General features: G+C 35.5%; 1 protein-coding gene across 18 annotated transcripts in view; it reads right to left on the minus strand.

Moving 5' to 3' along the window:
* Positions 1-15895, minus strand: part of LOC145814626 (ubiquitin C-terminal hydrolase 12-like) — a 37511-nt gene that overhangs the window by 20013 nt on the left and 1603 nt on the right. For 17 of the 18 annotated variants that reach the window (XR_014357983.1, XR_014357982.1, XR_014357981.1 and 14 more), the window contains exons 5-12: positions 15699-15814; positions 15339-15437; positions 6279-6388; positions 4473-4547; positions 1945-2023; positions 1697-1843; positions 1526-1606; positions 1303-1422 (exon numbers count right to left, since the gene is read on the minus strand). Coding sequence is in view for 14 of the 18 variants with exons in the window: in XM_082911541.1 (XP_082767667.1) it covers positions 1303-1422; positions 1526-1606; positions 1697-1843; positions 1945-2023; positions 4473-4547; positions 6279-6388; positions 15339-15437; positions 15699-15814 (827 nt within the window). In the remaining 4 variants the exon portion in view is untranslated. The remainder of the gene's footprint in view (positions 1-1302; positions 1423-1525; positions 1607-1696; positions 1844-1944; positions 2024-4472; positions 4548-6278; positions 6389-15338; positions 15438-15698; positions 15815-15895) is intronic. The other variant, XM_082911542.1, reaches the window with a different exon arrangement.

Consider the following 15895-nt stretch of genomic DNA (forward strand, 5'->3'; position numbering starts at 1 on the left):
ATCAAGAATCTAAAATCAAGCGAGAGAGAACAAATCCCCAATTAGGGGGTAAGACCCTAAGGGGTTAGAGAGAGAACCCAAAGTACAAATGAAATTACATCACAAATCTATAGACCAAGACCACTAATAGCCTAACTAATAGAAGACTTAGTAGAGAACTGAAGACACTTGAGCATAGAACTCAAATTGACACTTTTGAGAAAAAGCTATTTTAGTAACTTCATAGTTTTTTGGCTAAAATATGAGGTAAAAGAAACTACAATGTTTGGGGTAACTTTTTGATTTTTTACAAAAAGATGTGCAAAAAATAGAGAGAAAAGGGAATCTTTGACTTTTTTTATATAGATTGTTGACTTTTTGATTTTTTTAGTAATTTTTTGGCTTTTAGGCTAAAAGTTGAATTTGCCAAACGAGGTCTTACCCTATATATTCTACTACATCAATTATAAAGAAGTGGAGTGGGAATAACATTTCCCAAAATATACCACATTTATAATTGTTATCTTAAATATTAGTTTATGAGCAGTTCAAAACATTTTAAAATATTAAATAGTTTATAGAGGCACCATAAATCAATTAGATATTAACAAATGTACCAAAATCTTAGTGCTCAAATTATTTAGAAAGAGTGTTAGTTTAATATTCCCAAAATATGTAATATTCACTTTATGAATTACTTGAATATGTCACATTATTGCCAAAGAATAAATAATTCTCTAAGAAACTAGTACTTTTGATCATTCACTAAGAAAATAGAGCTTTTGATCAATTATACATTTAGGCATTTCCACAAATTCACGATCCGTTTTGTGTGTCTATGGCTCTAAGCAATAGATATGTGTGTGAGCCCAAGTGTCCGAAGCATATCCATTTCTATAAATATATTAAAAAAAAGATAACTAGACACATTTGGACACGTGCCCAATGCATCTTAGAAGTGTTTATGCTTCTTAGATGTGCATTAACTTGAGGAGGGCTCTTAGGTGCCACAGTCAAAGAAATGGGGGAAAAGAATACCTTGAACCAAGCTTCAATTGCCCATTCATGCAATAAACAGATTACTTTAAACAAACTTACAAAATCAAATCCACTGCATTCTTCTTCTTTCTAAGAAAATAAAGACAGAACAATCCTACCAATAGACAAAATCATTCATTTACTTTTCTCAGACATGAACCTTCAAACAAGTTAACTTATATCAGGAGGCAGATATATGATCAAATACCAAATAAACCAATATTCAACAAAGACAACTCATCTAAACCTAACCAAATTCAATGACATCAAAATCGTAGAGAATACCTTGAAAAGGTTGAAAGGTGTCTGTTTCTGGATACGAAAACTACGAACTTTGTCATGATCCACAAGATCAAAATATACATCCCTTCCAAGCTGTTCAAGAAGGTCCTCATCACGAGCAACCTGAGGAATCAAATAACTGATTTAGCAAACAATATTCCATAAGGCAGATGCATAATTGGCAAAAAAGTAACAACTTTAAGGGGAGAGTTTAGGTCTTTGTAACCTTTATGATGGTATAAAGATGTGCCTCTGCTTTTTCCTTTCTCTTTTGCTCTTTTTCTTCTTGTTCTTTCTTCAACCTTATCTTGAATTTGATGTCCACAGATCCCAGTATAATTTATTGGGGAGAACAATATCAGGAACTCAAATCACAAGAACAATTCAAAAATCTTACCCTAAGGTGTTCGGCTATGTCCTTTTCATCGACATTACATATTATTTTCTCCTTATCACTTTCGCGTATATACACAAGCATATATGCATTAGAGTATTTTGTAAACTTAAATGGAGAGTTGTTGAACCCAGGATTTGTCTGTGGTAGCTGTTGGATACAAGCATAGTACAGAACAGACAGTAGTTAAATTGAAGATTAGGATAACCTAGACCAGAAAACTTAGATTTCATAACTGTACAAAGGGTTACCTCTTCCTCACCACCATACTGCTCCTCCAATGCCCTCTTCATGTCCTCTTTTGTTACCCGTTCATCATCAAATTTAAACCTGTATGCACCCAACTTGCAGTGAATTCTGACGTAACCAAATGGTAACAACTTAAAAGATGATTCACTATATCAATAATTTGAAAGCTAACCTCAAAACAAAGTATAAGTACTTGCTAAACAATACTAAAGCAGTGATAAAAAAAGTCTTCAAAATGCCAACGAGTACAAAGGAACACAAAGAAAGGTAGAGTATAGCACAAAACAATGTTGTTGTGCCAACAATCGACCAATCACGCAAACATTATTACAAATATTTATTTCCTTCAAACTATGAAGCACATACACCTCACCAGTGGCCGCATATTGGTATCCAACATATATCGGACATGAAACACCCTCTGAACATGTAGTGGACATGCTAGAGGAAATGTCCCAAAAAAAAAATATTTAAATTCCACTCGGGCACACTGGAGATGCGCTTGGGACACGTTAGGGACAAGCTCGCGACACATTCAACAAGAAAGAAAACAGTTTTTTTTTTTTTCCTTACATTTGTTGTGGGTAACCTAACTATTTGAATGTGAAAAAAAAAAAAAAATTAAATAGTGGATAAACTGCTTAATGAAATGTATAATTATTAATTTTTTATTGTTATGATATAAACCACTATAACCAGCAAAGAAAAATTTAGATTTCTTTTTTTTTATTTAAAAAAAAAAAAAAAACTTGTGGGTCACTTATTGATCTTTATGGTGCTTCCTCTATCAATTAGATTCGTTGTCCAAAGAATATGGCAGCTAGGCATATCTATTTCTTCATATTTTGGCTTCTATGAAGTTTCTTTCATTATAAAAATTGTTGTTTTAGACGATGTATGATTTGCAACTTTATTTTATCACTTTAACATTTTTGATGGAATGCTATTGTTATTATATCTAGATGTTTAAGCCAAGGATGGAATATGTGGGTTTTCAATTTTAGTTAGTGTTATGTTGCATTTTTTCATTATCTTTAAATAAAATATTAAAAAATATATGACACATAATAAATAGTCAGGCAACAATGCCACAAACTCATTTTATGCTTCCATGCACATTATATCAGTCTGTCATTTTACCCTCAGTCTCTCTTTTTGCCACTCTCACTCTCTTTCTCCCTCTTCAGTCTTACATTCTCTCTACAAATCAAACCACCCATACATATGCACTAACACTCCATTCATCAATCAAACTACATTCCTCAAACCTAGACTATCCACCCACCATTAACACCAACCAAACTACCACCTCACCTCCTTTATTCCACCACCATTGTTCCATTATCAAAGCCAGGACCCCTTCTATTCCCTTTACAACACTGTTCTTATAGAAAAAATACAAACCAAACCCAGAAAGAGCTCACTCGGTATATGCTAATGTGTATATGTTAGCAAACAAATCTTCACCTTCCACTTCTATTTACATTTTCTTCTTTTTATCTCCATTCAATCTTTCCTTTCCTATTATTTTACATTTAAATCTTTTCTTTCTTCCTCACTCCTTTTTCTACCCAATTTTTCTAAAGTATTGACTCTATGGTTTTCATGCTTGTCGATTCAGCTTCTTATCGCCATCAAACTCGCCGGCCAGTGTATTATGCAACTATTTGAGTATCTCTTCAATCAGGACGCCCAAATCATCACAGACCGAACCAAAGACCCAAATCACCCAAATAGAGAGAGGTGGGGACAAGATGGGAGAAGCGTAGAAGTTGTGACTGATGACAATGACCTTACGCTGTTGCTGGAAGGAAGCAATAACAGGAGGAGTCAATGGTGGGAGAGGGGGGGGGGTTGATGGAAGCAACGGCATGATTGGCATGGGTGAACCTTAATTTCTTGAAGAGAACCATGGGGCAAGCAACAATGGTGGTATTCATTTTTTTTCATCTCAATATTTGATTACTGATCTCAACAATGGTGGGGGGTGAGGACTGGTAAGGTAGACTATATGGGCTGCTGCCAGAAATTGTTAATTGAAGTAGGAAGGAAAGTACAGTAAAAAATGATTTAAAAGAGACAGAAAATTAGAGAGATTGAACCAAAACATCAATCTCGACTAAAAAGCAGAGAGAAACATTGGGTGGGAAAGAGAGTTGTTTAATATTGTGGAATGTGAACGCAGAAGAAAGGAGGAATGAAGAGAGTGTTAAAGTCATGTAAACAGAGATTGAATGCTTCGAGGGTAAAAATGTCAAACCATTATAATATCCATGTAAGCATAAATGGCATTATCGCCACCCTAATAAATATATAAAACTATACTGTGTGTCCCCCATATATCATGTCCTGCATTTTTTTAAAATTTATGTGTGAACATATTGCATCATGTCATGGGTCCGTGTGTTCGTGCTTTTTAGCCTTCAAAGCTTTGCTGAGCAATGTTAAGCAAAATATATAGGTTAAACATATAACCAACAAAAACTAACAATCAAAAAGAGCAAAAAACAGTACAAACATATATGCATACCACTGCTCAGAGAGGGTTGGCCTGATATAAGCATAATAATGTCCACCATGCACCCCACCACTATGAACCAAAACACTGCAAACAAGCAATACTTCGTTATAACCATTGCGATACAGAGTGTCAATTACATGCTGATATCCATCAATCACAATTACTAAAATCAAAAATCAAAAGAAAAGGTATTATGGAAGTCTACAATGTACTTTTCGCATAAAATCTAATTTTCTTGGACATATAATACTATCTGAACAGAAAACAAAAAATCATGCCCCAACAAAATAAAAAATAATGAGAAAATGAAAAAGGAAATAATAAATGATGACACAGATAACACAAATGAATAAAATACATCTCCATTCACATCAAAAGGAGAGATGAAAATGTGTGATAAGGACATGTAATTCTGGAGTGCTATATAATTGAAATATGTGGCCAATATAGTATAAAGATGCCACACCACTTCAATTCCTTTGTCAGAATTTCATTTTTTTCCAGGGGAGGGAAAAAGAGAGGAAAGTGCTACATTGACCAAAGAGTCATACAACAGTAATCAAGAATCCACCTTCCTCTTTTGTTCTCAGGTTTTTCTTTGGGGAGAGGTTTCAATGGATCCATGGAGGCTGCCTCCCATTGAGGCTTGAACCCATAACCTTATACTTGGTTCCATATCACAAGGATCAAAATTTTGTTTCGGTATGTTCTTTTGGTTAGCTTGGAAACGGAAATGTTTTGAAATGAATTTTCGAAAACATAAGTGAAATGAGGAGGGGGAAAAAACATTTGAGAACAAAAACCAAAACCTATATAAATGTTAATACATTCGGAATAATTAAATAATTGAACATGTTGAGCTCTATGAATATTAGAAGCTCATAAACAAGGTTTAAAAACTTAGTTATTGGTTTGCCATTGTAAGAAAATACATTTGGAAAATGCAAAATTCTGATAGCAAAAGGAACGAAAACAGAAAAAACAAAGTACATTGCAGTAACAAAGAAAGAAGGAAAATAAGTGGCTTAATCATGCATGTTTATTTTCTCCTTTCTATCTCTTCTCTTTTGTTTTTAAGTTTCTTAAATTCTCTAATAAATTTAATATTTTTATATATTCTCAAGTATTTTCTTTTGACAAAAAGAGGCAAATAGAAATAAGCATTGTTAAATGTTCTTAATAGGTGTCGAAATAACTCATTGTTGCGGTATGTTCTCTAGTGTTTCACTGTGTTTTGGTATATTTCAATGGAAACATTGAAATTTTGCTATGCCACTGTTATTTCGTTATGGTTTCCTAGGAAACAGAAATGTTTCGGCCATTGATAGAAACAAAACGAAATTTTGTTCTTCATCTCATCATCCAACCACCAAGCAGGAAGAGAAGACATCTTTCCCCTTTAAATTTAGCAAACATAAGATGAGGATTTTTTTTAAAAAGATCTACAATTAGATACCATTTTCTAAGTTGATATTTGTTATCAACATATTGGATATATTGGAAGAAAAGCAATAAACAGAGAAGTAAGGAAACATGCAAAAAAAGCGCCACCTGACAATTTCATATAAATTTATCTAAAGAGAGCAGATGTTTCACAAAACAAAGCGGTAAAGGTATGCAAAGATTTCCTGGAAAGAAAATTAATCAGAGGCCTATTAGCATAAGATAAAGCCACTTTACATTTTCATATAATTTTATCTAAAGAGAGCATATATTTCAACAAAACAAATTGTGTAAAGCTATACATTAAGTAAAATTTTCTGGGAAGAAAATTAATGAGAGGCTCACTGGTATAATGTAAAAAAGAATAAATACCTGTGAAGGGTATACAAGTTGCGAACACTCCTATCTGCTTCAGGTGACAAATATCTGCCATCCTCTCTGTCAAGATCGAGTTGTAGAGGGAACTCATAGCGGTCATTTATCTGTTTTACAAATGAAACAAGATGTTTCAGTAATGTTTTAAATGAAAGAGGTTATGTGTGTGTGTGTGTGACAAACGGTTAGTGTAAACATCTTTCACAAAAACAACTAATTCTAAAGTGGGAGGGAGCAATAGTTTAAGAAAAGTTCCCTCATCATTGAGCTAGTCTGCTCTCAAAATCAAGCAGACAGTCAGAACTCTAGAGAAGAGGTACATGAGAGAGAGTTGACCTTGCCCAACTCAAATTATACAGTTCATTCCAAAAGCATCATATGGAAGGAAGCAGTAAGACAACTAGAAAATAAAAAGAAGGGTTATTCTAGAACCTAAAAATGATAAAAGCAAAAAGACAGATTCTGATTGAAATATAAATGATCCATTAGATAAACTAGGCACAGAGTGGGGTGGGGTCCCTTTAAAGCTAGGCATGTTATCCATAATCAAGCAAGATAATCAGATCATGCCAAATGACAAGATATTAAGTTTCTTACATGATGAATGATACTGTGGGCTTTGTGCATAGATCAGACAAACATATGCTGCTGGCACAAGACTCATCCACTTCCACTCAAAAGTTACAGACTTGGCATTTGAACACATATTTGGAGGACCTGATATTCAGCTATTTAGGGACCCTAAACAGCTTTTCTATTGAAGCATTATTTCCAGAGCCCAAAAGTTTTTCATCAAGTAAAGGAATGTATTTAAATCAGGGGGAAAGAATCTCGGACCTTCTGTTAACATTATCTTATAAACAAAAATTATTTGGGCTCTAAAATATACAAGGGCTGAAATTGGAAATGACAAGGCAAAAGCTTGTTCAATGTTCACTTTAAGCACACCTAGTTTGGCCTGGTGCAAATGAGCTCAAAATGACTGAGACTCACCAATCATTCAAAAACAAGTATCTTTGAAACATGTAGCTCCTTCATGACTAACTAGTTATTTCATTTTTTGCTGGAAATTTGTGTTAATGCATATAATAAGATAGTGGCATGTATATAATATGATAGTGGTGTTGGTGGTAGATAGTGGCATGTATAGAATATGATAGTGGTGTTGGTGGTAGATAGTGGCATGTATAGAATATGATAGTGGTGTTGGTGGTAGATAGTGGCATGTATATAATATCATAGTGGTAGATAGTGGTAATATATAATATGTAAGTGGCATATAATGGGTTATAATGATGTTTGTAATATCTCCTATATAAGGAGTGTCATTTGGTCTTGTAAAATAAGAAGTTTTGAATATAACAGAAATATATTCCTTCTTCCTCATATTTTCGGAGTTCTTCTTCCTCATTTTTTCTAAGTTGTTATCAGAGCAACAAAAAACACAGCAGCCCTAAAACCGTCATAGCCATGTCGGAAGTCACGTCTGAAACCACTTCAACCCCTGCCGCTGCCATTCCAGTAAAAACGTCCAACTCTCACTCTGTCCAAATCACCACCATCCGCCTAAATGGTGATAATTTTCTCCGCTGGTCACAATCTGTCCGGATGTATATCCGTGGGCAAGGAAAGATCGGTTACATCACTGGTGACAAGAAGGCTCCTGCTGTTAATGATCCGCTGTTCGACAGTTAGGACGCTGAAAACTCCATGGTTATGACATGGTTGGTCAATTCCATGGAGGAGGATATAAGCTCTAATTACATGTGCTATCCTACTGCACAAGAATTGTGGGATAATGTTAGTCAGATGTATTCTGACCTAGGAAATCAATCTCAAGTTTTCGAATTAACTTTGAAGTTGGGAGAGATTCGTCAAGGAGATGATTCCGTCACCAAATATTTCAATTCGTTGAAAAGGTTGTGGCAGGATCTTGACATCTTTAACACATACGAATGGAAATCGGTTGACGACTGCAACCACCACAAGAAAACTGTGGAAGACAGCCGTATTTACAAGTTTCTTGCCGGCCTCAACATTGAGTTCGATGAAGTGCGAGGAAGAATTATTGGCAGACCTCCTCTCCCATCCATTGGCGAAGTATTTGCTGAAGTCAGAAGGGAAGAGAGCCGAAGGAGCGTCATGCTTAAGAAAAAAGGTACTGGTGAATCAATTGAAATTTCTGCTTTAATTAGCGATGCTGCGGCCAACAAGGCTGCAAATTACCAGCGCAGGTTTGATGATAAGCCACGGGTCTGGTGTGATTTTTGCAACAAGCCTCGCCATACACGCAAAACGTGTTGGAAGATCCATGGCAAACCTGTCAACTGGAAAAGCAGCAAACAAGGAGAGAAGAATCGTGGCTTTCCTACCGCTAATGAAGCCGATTCAGGTCCCTTCAACAAAGAGCAGATTGATCAACTCTTAAAGCTGATAAAATCCAACTCCTCATCCGGTACTCCTAGTGTTTTGTTGGCACAAACAGGTAGAAATCCTAAAGCCTTCTCTTGCCTAAACTTCTCTCCGTGGATCATAGATTCCGGTGCCTCCGATCACATGACTAGTTTTTCCCATTTATTTAGTACCTATTTCCCTTGTTCTGGTCATGACAAAATCAGAATAGCCGATGGTAGTTTTTCACCTATTGCAGGAAAAGGATTTATTAAACTAACTGAGAAAATTAATCTCAATGCTGTTCTTCACGTCCCCAACTTAGCCTGTAACCTTTTGTCTGTCAGTAAACTATCTAAGGATTCTAATTGTCGTGTTACATTTTTTGAATCCCATTGTGAATTTCAGGACCAGAACTCGGGGATGATGATTGGGCGTGCTAGGATGCTTGAAGGTCTTTACTACTTTGATGAAGTACCTGTTAGTAATAAAAAAGCTCAGAGCTTTAATAGTACTAGTTCAATCTCTGTTCGAGAAAAAATAATGCTATGGCACTATAGGCTAGGACATCCTAGTTTTCTTTATCTGAAATATTTATTTCCAGAATTATTTAAAGGGATTGATTGTTCTTCTTTTCATTGTGAAAGTTGCATTTTTGCAAAATTTCGTCGCTCTACTTATTTGCCAAAACCTTACCAGGCTTCCAAACCTTTTTATTTGATTCATAGTGATGTTTGGGGCCCTTCTAAAATCACTACTCTTTCTGGTAAAAGATGGTTTGTTACATTTATTGATGACCATACCCGCTTATGTTGGATTTATTTGATGAATAAAAAATCTGACGTGAAAAATTTATTCACAAATTTTTACAATATGATTGAAAACCAATTTCAAACCAAAATTGGTATTTTACATTCTGATAATGGAACAGAATATTTCAATGAGCAGTTGGGTGAGTTTTTGAAAAAAAAAAGGGATTTTTCATCAATCTACATGTCGGGATACCCCTCAACAAAATGGCATTGCAGAACGAAAAAATAAACATCTACTTGAAGTAGCACGTGCTATAATGTTTTACATGCATGTTCCTAAATATTTATGGGGCGAAGCAATTTTAACAGCCTCTTATTTGATAAACAGGATGCCTACAAAGGTGTTAACATACAAAACACCTTTCGATTGTCTAAAAAATTTTTTTCCTGACACGAGGTTGTTTTCTGATTTACCCACCAAAGTTTTTGGATGTACTGCCTATGTTCATGTTCCCAGTCAATTTCGTTCAAAACTTGACCCCCGTGCTATAAAATGTGTTTTTTTGGGTTATTCCTCAAACAAAAAGGGGTATAAGTGTTTCGATCCTCAAACCAAGAAATTTCATGTGAGTATGGATGTGTCATTTGTGGAAACAAAATCCTATTTCCCCAACACTTCTCTTCAGGGGGAGACAAGTGGAGTAGAAGACCGTTTTTGGGATATTTCTATCCCGCTCCTCAATGTCATTTATCCTACACAAAAACCACATCTGTCTGATAATGATCACTTAGGAGAACCAAGTTCTATGGTTGCCTAGTCAAGAAGATTCTTGTTTAGGGAGAGAAGTACTACAAAATGATCTAAATCCTGAGCTTCAGGTTTATACTAGGAAGCGATTTCACCTGAGGAATAATGACCCGAATGTCCATCGTAATGACCCGAATGTCCACCCGAGTTCTGGCATCGAAATTTTAGGTAATCCTATTCCTTCTATTTCCGACCTTGATGTTCCTATAGCAATTAGGAAAGGTGTCCGAAATTGCATTAAACATCCTATTGCAAATTACCTCTCCTATCAAAGACTGTCTAAAAACCATAGAGCTTTCACATCTAGGATTTCACACTTGTTTGTTCCAAGGAATATACAGGAAGCATTGGATGATCCGAATTGGAAATTAGCAATCATGGAGGAGATGAATGCTTTAAGGAGAAGTGGTACTTGGGAGATAGTTGATCTACCCAAAGACAAGAAAACAGTTGGGTGTAAATGGGTGTTTACGATAAAATGTAACGCAGATGGAAGCGTTGAGAGATACAAGGCGAGACTGGTGGCTAAAGGCTTCACTCAAACTTATGGGATCGACTATCAGGAGACGTTTGCTCCTGTTGCTAAAATAAATTCCATCAGAGTACTGTTATCTCTTGCAGTAAATTCAGATTGGCCTCTACATCAACTTGACATTAAAAATGCATTTCTCAATGGTGATCTTGAAGAGGAAGTGTTCATGAGCCTACCGCCGGGATTTGAGCAGAGACTTGGAAGCGACAGAGTATGCAGATTGAACAAGTCATTATACGGACTCAAACAATCACCAAGAGCGTGGTTTGAACGCTTTGGGAAGGCAGTTATCAGTTGTGGCTTCTCGCAGAGTCAAGCAGATCACACAATATTTTATAAACATTCAAAAAACAGTAAAATTGCAATTTTGATTGTTTATGTTGATGACATCATTTTAACTGGTAATGATGAAGCAGAGTTAGCAGCCCTCAAAGACAAACTCGCAAAAGAATTTCACATTAAGGATCTGGGAGCCCTCAAGTATTTCCTCGGAATGAAATTTGCAAGATCCAAGGAAGGTATATTCGTTAATCAGAGAAAATATGTTCTTGATCTCCTTGGAGAAACAGGTATGCTTGGTTGTAAGATGGTGGAGACTCCGATCGAGCCTAACTTGAAGTTACAAGCTGCTAAGGCTGAAGAAGTCAAAGAGAGGGAACAATATCAGCGACTTGTCGGGAAATTGATTTACTTGTCTCATACGCGGCCTGATATTGCCTTTGCAGTCAGCATGGTAAGTCAGTTCATGTACTCACCAGGGACAGAGCATTTTGAGGCCGTTTATAAGATCTTAAGATATTTGAAAGGAACTCCAGGGAGAGGCTTACTGTTCAAGAAACATGGACATCTTCAAGTTGAAGTATACACAGATGCAGACTGGGCAGGAAGTGTTACAGACAGGAGATCAACATCCGGATACTGCTCCTTTGTAGGTGGGAACCTAGTTACATGGCGGAGTAAAAAACAGAATGTGGTAGCTAGAAGTAGTGCAGAAACAGAGTTCAGAGCTGTTGCCCATGGAATCTGTGAAGTAATGTGGATTAAAAGAATTCTTGAAGAATTAAAGCTTTCTCACCCGACACCTATGAAGGTCTATTGTGACAACAAAGCAGCTATATCTATAGCTCATAATCCAGTTCTACATGATCGCACAAAACATATAGAAGTGGATAAACATTTCATCAAGGAGAAAATCAATGCTGGCATAATCTGTATGACCTACCTTCCAACAGGTGAACAATTAGCTGATGTGCTAACGAAGGGACTACACAAGAAGCAATTTGATAAGCTGACTAGCAAGCTGGCTATGGAAGATATCTTCAAACCAGCTTGAGGGGGAGTGCTGGAAATTTGTGTTAATGCATATAATAAGATAGTGGCATGTATATAATATGATAGTGGTGTTGGTGGTAGATAGTGGCATGTATAGAATATGATAGTGGTGTTGGTGGTAGATAGTGGCATGTATATAATATCATAGTGGTAAATAGTGGTAATATATAATATGTAAGTGGCATATAATGGGTTATAATGATGTTTGTAATATCTCCTATATAAGGAGTGTCATTTGGTCTTGTAAAATAAGAAGTTTTGAATATAACAGAAATATATTCCTTCTTCCTCATATTTTCGGAGTTCTTCTTCCTCATATTTTCTAAGTTTTTTCATGGAGGCTTCAACAATAAGTTTATAACCCCAACTCAATTTATTACAGCAAGGACACGATTTTCTCAATTGGTTGAATGAACAATCTATTCAAATCAATTTTTCTGTGAGACTCCAGGTATTGTCATAGGCAAAAGGCTGAACAGCTACGTTTGGTCCTACAATATAATATACACAATGTGAAATTTTATTAGAAAAGCATTTTTCAGAGTCATGAATTGTACATGGCTTCCTGCTATTCCTTTGGTTCAATGAGAGAGAGAGAGAGAGAGAGATTGGGCATCAGATGTAAATAGCATTTGAACTTGGGTGGGTTCAAATGGCAATGACCCAAGCTAAACTCAAATTTCAGTTGTGCTTGGACCACTATCTATCAACCTCAAGCTAAGCTTGGCTGTAAATCCGCACCACAGTTTGAATTTGGGCAGGGTTTGATTGGGAAATAGTCTCAAACAACTCAGCTTAAATATATGCATATAGTACGTGTATTAATTTATTAATTTTTTTCTCAGCCAATCTATGGGCACTAAGATTATATTGTAGTTCAAGAACATGTACTCACAACACAAGAATTCTCCCCCTTCTAAAAAACCGAAGTCCTAAGTTCAGCTGATTAAAATGGGCAATTTTTTTGTCTTTGAAATCTTGCAGCCACCTTTCCATGCCACCACAGCACCGCCAGTCCGCTCCACAGCAACACCTCTTCATTTTCTCCACATTGTCCTGCAGCTCTTGTTTGTTATAGAGCCCTTATTCATGTCACATATATTACTTTCTGTCTCCATATATCTTTGTATATCTCTTTTGACACGTATTTATATATATTGCAAAGGTATTGCTCAGTATAATATAAAGACACGGGCGTATATAGTTTGTGAATTTAATATCTAGTATAAATCCTTTGGCTCCACAAAATTCAAAAAGAAAAAACAACTCACTGCACTATACATATTTTCTTTTCTTTACACAAAATTTATAATTTTATATAGTTATTATATTATAATATAAATATTTCATTCAAATACAATAAAATAATGTAACATAACACTAATTCCTAAGGGAGTTCAGAACCAAACATCAAACATAGATTTGTAAATGTCGCAACTGACCCTCCCTAGAAGTGGAAATGATCTGGGGAACTTTCCAGAAGCTAACCATGATCAAGCCAACGACTCATCTATGCCCTCTAACCTTTGCTACAATCACAAATAATCCAAGAGTGTCAAAATCTTCGAACTAGCGACAAAAAAATCCCAGTTTCAAACTATCCAATAAAAGAAAACAAGGTATCACTACATGATCATAAACAAATAATGTAACACAAAAATGAACACATCCCTCAATGTCAAAAGAATTCACCCTCTATATTTCTTATGAAAACAAGCTCCTAGATGCACTCGAGGCATGACTTACACTTAGGCCTGGGTGCCTGATTCAAAGTCAAGAATAGAATCTTGCATCAAATACCATCAAAATTTCCACATTGGCAATAATTAGACACACAACTTCAAAAGTTTTCCAAGCTTGAAGAACAAAAAACACTGTAAAGCATCAGTTTTAGCTTATTTTTTCTTTTTCTTTTTCCTTTTTGATAAATAAAAACCACCAGTTTTAGCTTCTCTATTAATCACGCTCTTATTTCTCACCATCCACAAACAGTGAAGGAAAAGACCAAATGGGAAAAACAAATTGTGTGATACCAAAACATTCAAAATATCAGTACAGCTCCCGAGAAAAAAGGAAAAAATTTCAAATTGATAAGGAAGAGGACATTGCATCTGCTTGTGCAGCAATTGATGATGCAAATCTGCATTCCAGCCTGCTCAACAAACATAATGCATAAGCTAGGGCAAAATAAGACCAGTAGGGTAGAAAGATTGTTAATCTAGAGCACCTTGTAGCAAACATCACATTTAAAATGACTTAACCATGAGGCAATGCAGACCTTTAAAGACAGAACGTCTCCAATGGAATTTTTAAACCTTCCATGCATGCAGTGTCTCTTGGGTGTGTTAAGGGAATAAGGATTGTGCACCATAAAGAATATCGAGTGTGTTTGGTTTGGTTTTGGGAGATAAATTTTTAAAAAAAAAAATTGGGAGAGAGTTTAGAAATTTTTTTGGTTTGTTTGGTTGTATATTTTGAAAATAGTTTAAGAGTATGGAAGTTTGGGATGATTTGATATTTTGTTGTAGTTGAGTAGATGTGTGTGAGAGAAAAAGTGATTGAGGATGAGAGAGGAGAGAAAAAAGGTGATTGATTGATGTACAAGAGAGAGAAAGTGATTTTGGAAAAAAAATTCAAAAAATTTCTAACCAAACAAAATTTTGAAATTTTTTTTCAAAAATTGTGTTTTGAGAGTGAAACCAAACAAGGCCATCATTTTTTTCTTTTTGTCCTTTTTGCTGATGAGAATGAAATTGGCCAGAACTCCTACACCTCACTAGGAGGTCAGTGGTTCAAATCTCCCCACTTGCATATGGATCTTATTCCCCGTGTATTAATTGGGGCTTTCTCTCCCACTTTGGGAGTTTCTTTGTATTGATTATATGTTGTATTTGATCATTATCATTATAATTGTTAATCATTGGGCTTCATTGTAATATCTTATATGAATCCAAAAAAAAAAAAAAGAATGAAATTGTTACATTTACAAAATGTAGCTTAATTCTAGTTTTGTTAAAAAATAGAAAGTTGTCCATGGCAACAGGCATACATATCTAGTAGAACAGAGCTACACAAATTGTAAAATGAAGCATACCATTTTTATTTTATTATTGAATTTAGCTGATATGCTGCATAATTGTACAACACTAACAGTGATCGGATTGAACAGACAATGCATACCATACACAATCATAAATAAAAAAACAAGTCACAAAGCAAAATACAGATTTTTTAATACTAACCTTTACCATGGTATCCCGCATAAAATCATATTCAAACCGTTTTAACTGAAGTTGAAGGACAGGGGGGAAATCAATGAACAGGACACCCTTCCTTGCATCCTGGAAAGGTCAAGAATTACAGCATTTCTTTATGAGACAGAACCATAGCATTGCGTCCGGCAATTGGATCCAAAAAAGAACAAAATGCTTGTCAATGATAATGACAAAATGGACAACTCAATTGCAATGAAAATTTAATATCAACTTAATAAAGCACTTCGGCTTTGTTCAGACCGGCATACAAAATGGTTGATCCAGGTAAAGCTATCTTGGAAATTATTTAGAGTGAAATTCAAATCACAGGGTTTCAAAGCATCCAACCTGTAACCCATATTGTTCAGCATGGTATTTGTTATCACCCTCGAGACGTTCCACCTCCACATATTTGTCGAAAGAAGCATAAACATCACGACAGCCCTTGACATCAAGCTGAAGATCTACACTCAAAATACATATAAGTCAGTAAAGCTTACAGATATATATCTCAAATAACACAGTGGTATAACTGTAAGTTAAAA

Source organism: Camellia sinensis, unplaced genomic scaffold (assembly GCF_055761805.1).
Source record: "Camellia sinensis isolate YWXY unplaced genomic scaffold, ASM5576180v1 Unanchor12, whole genome shotgun sequence".
NCBI lineage: Eukaryota > Viridiplantae > Streptophyta > Magnoliopsida > Ericales > Theaceae > Camellia > Camellia sinensis.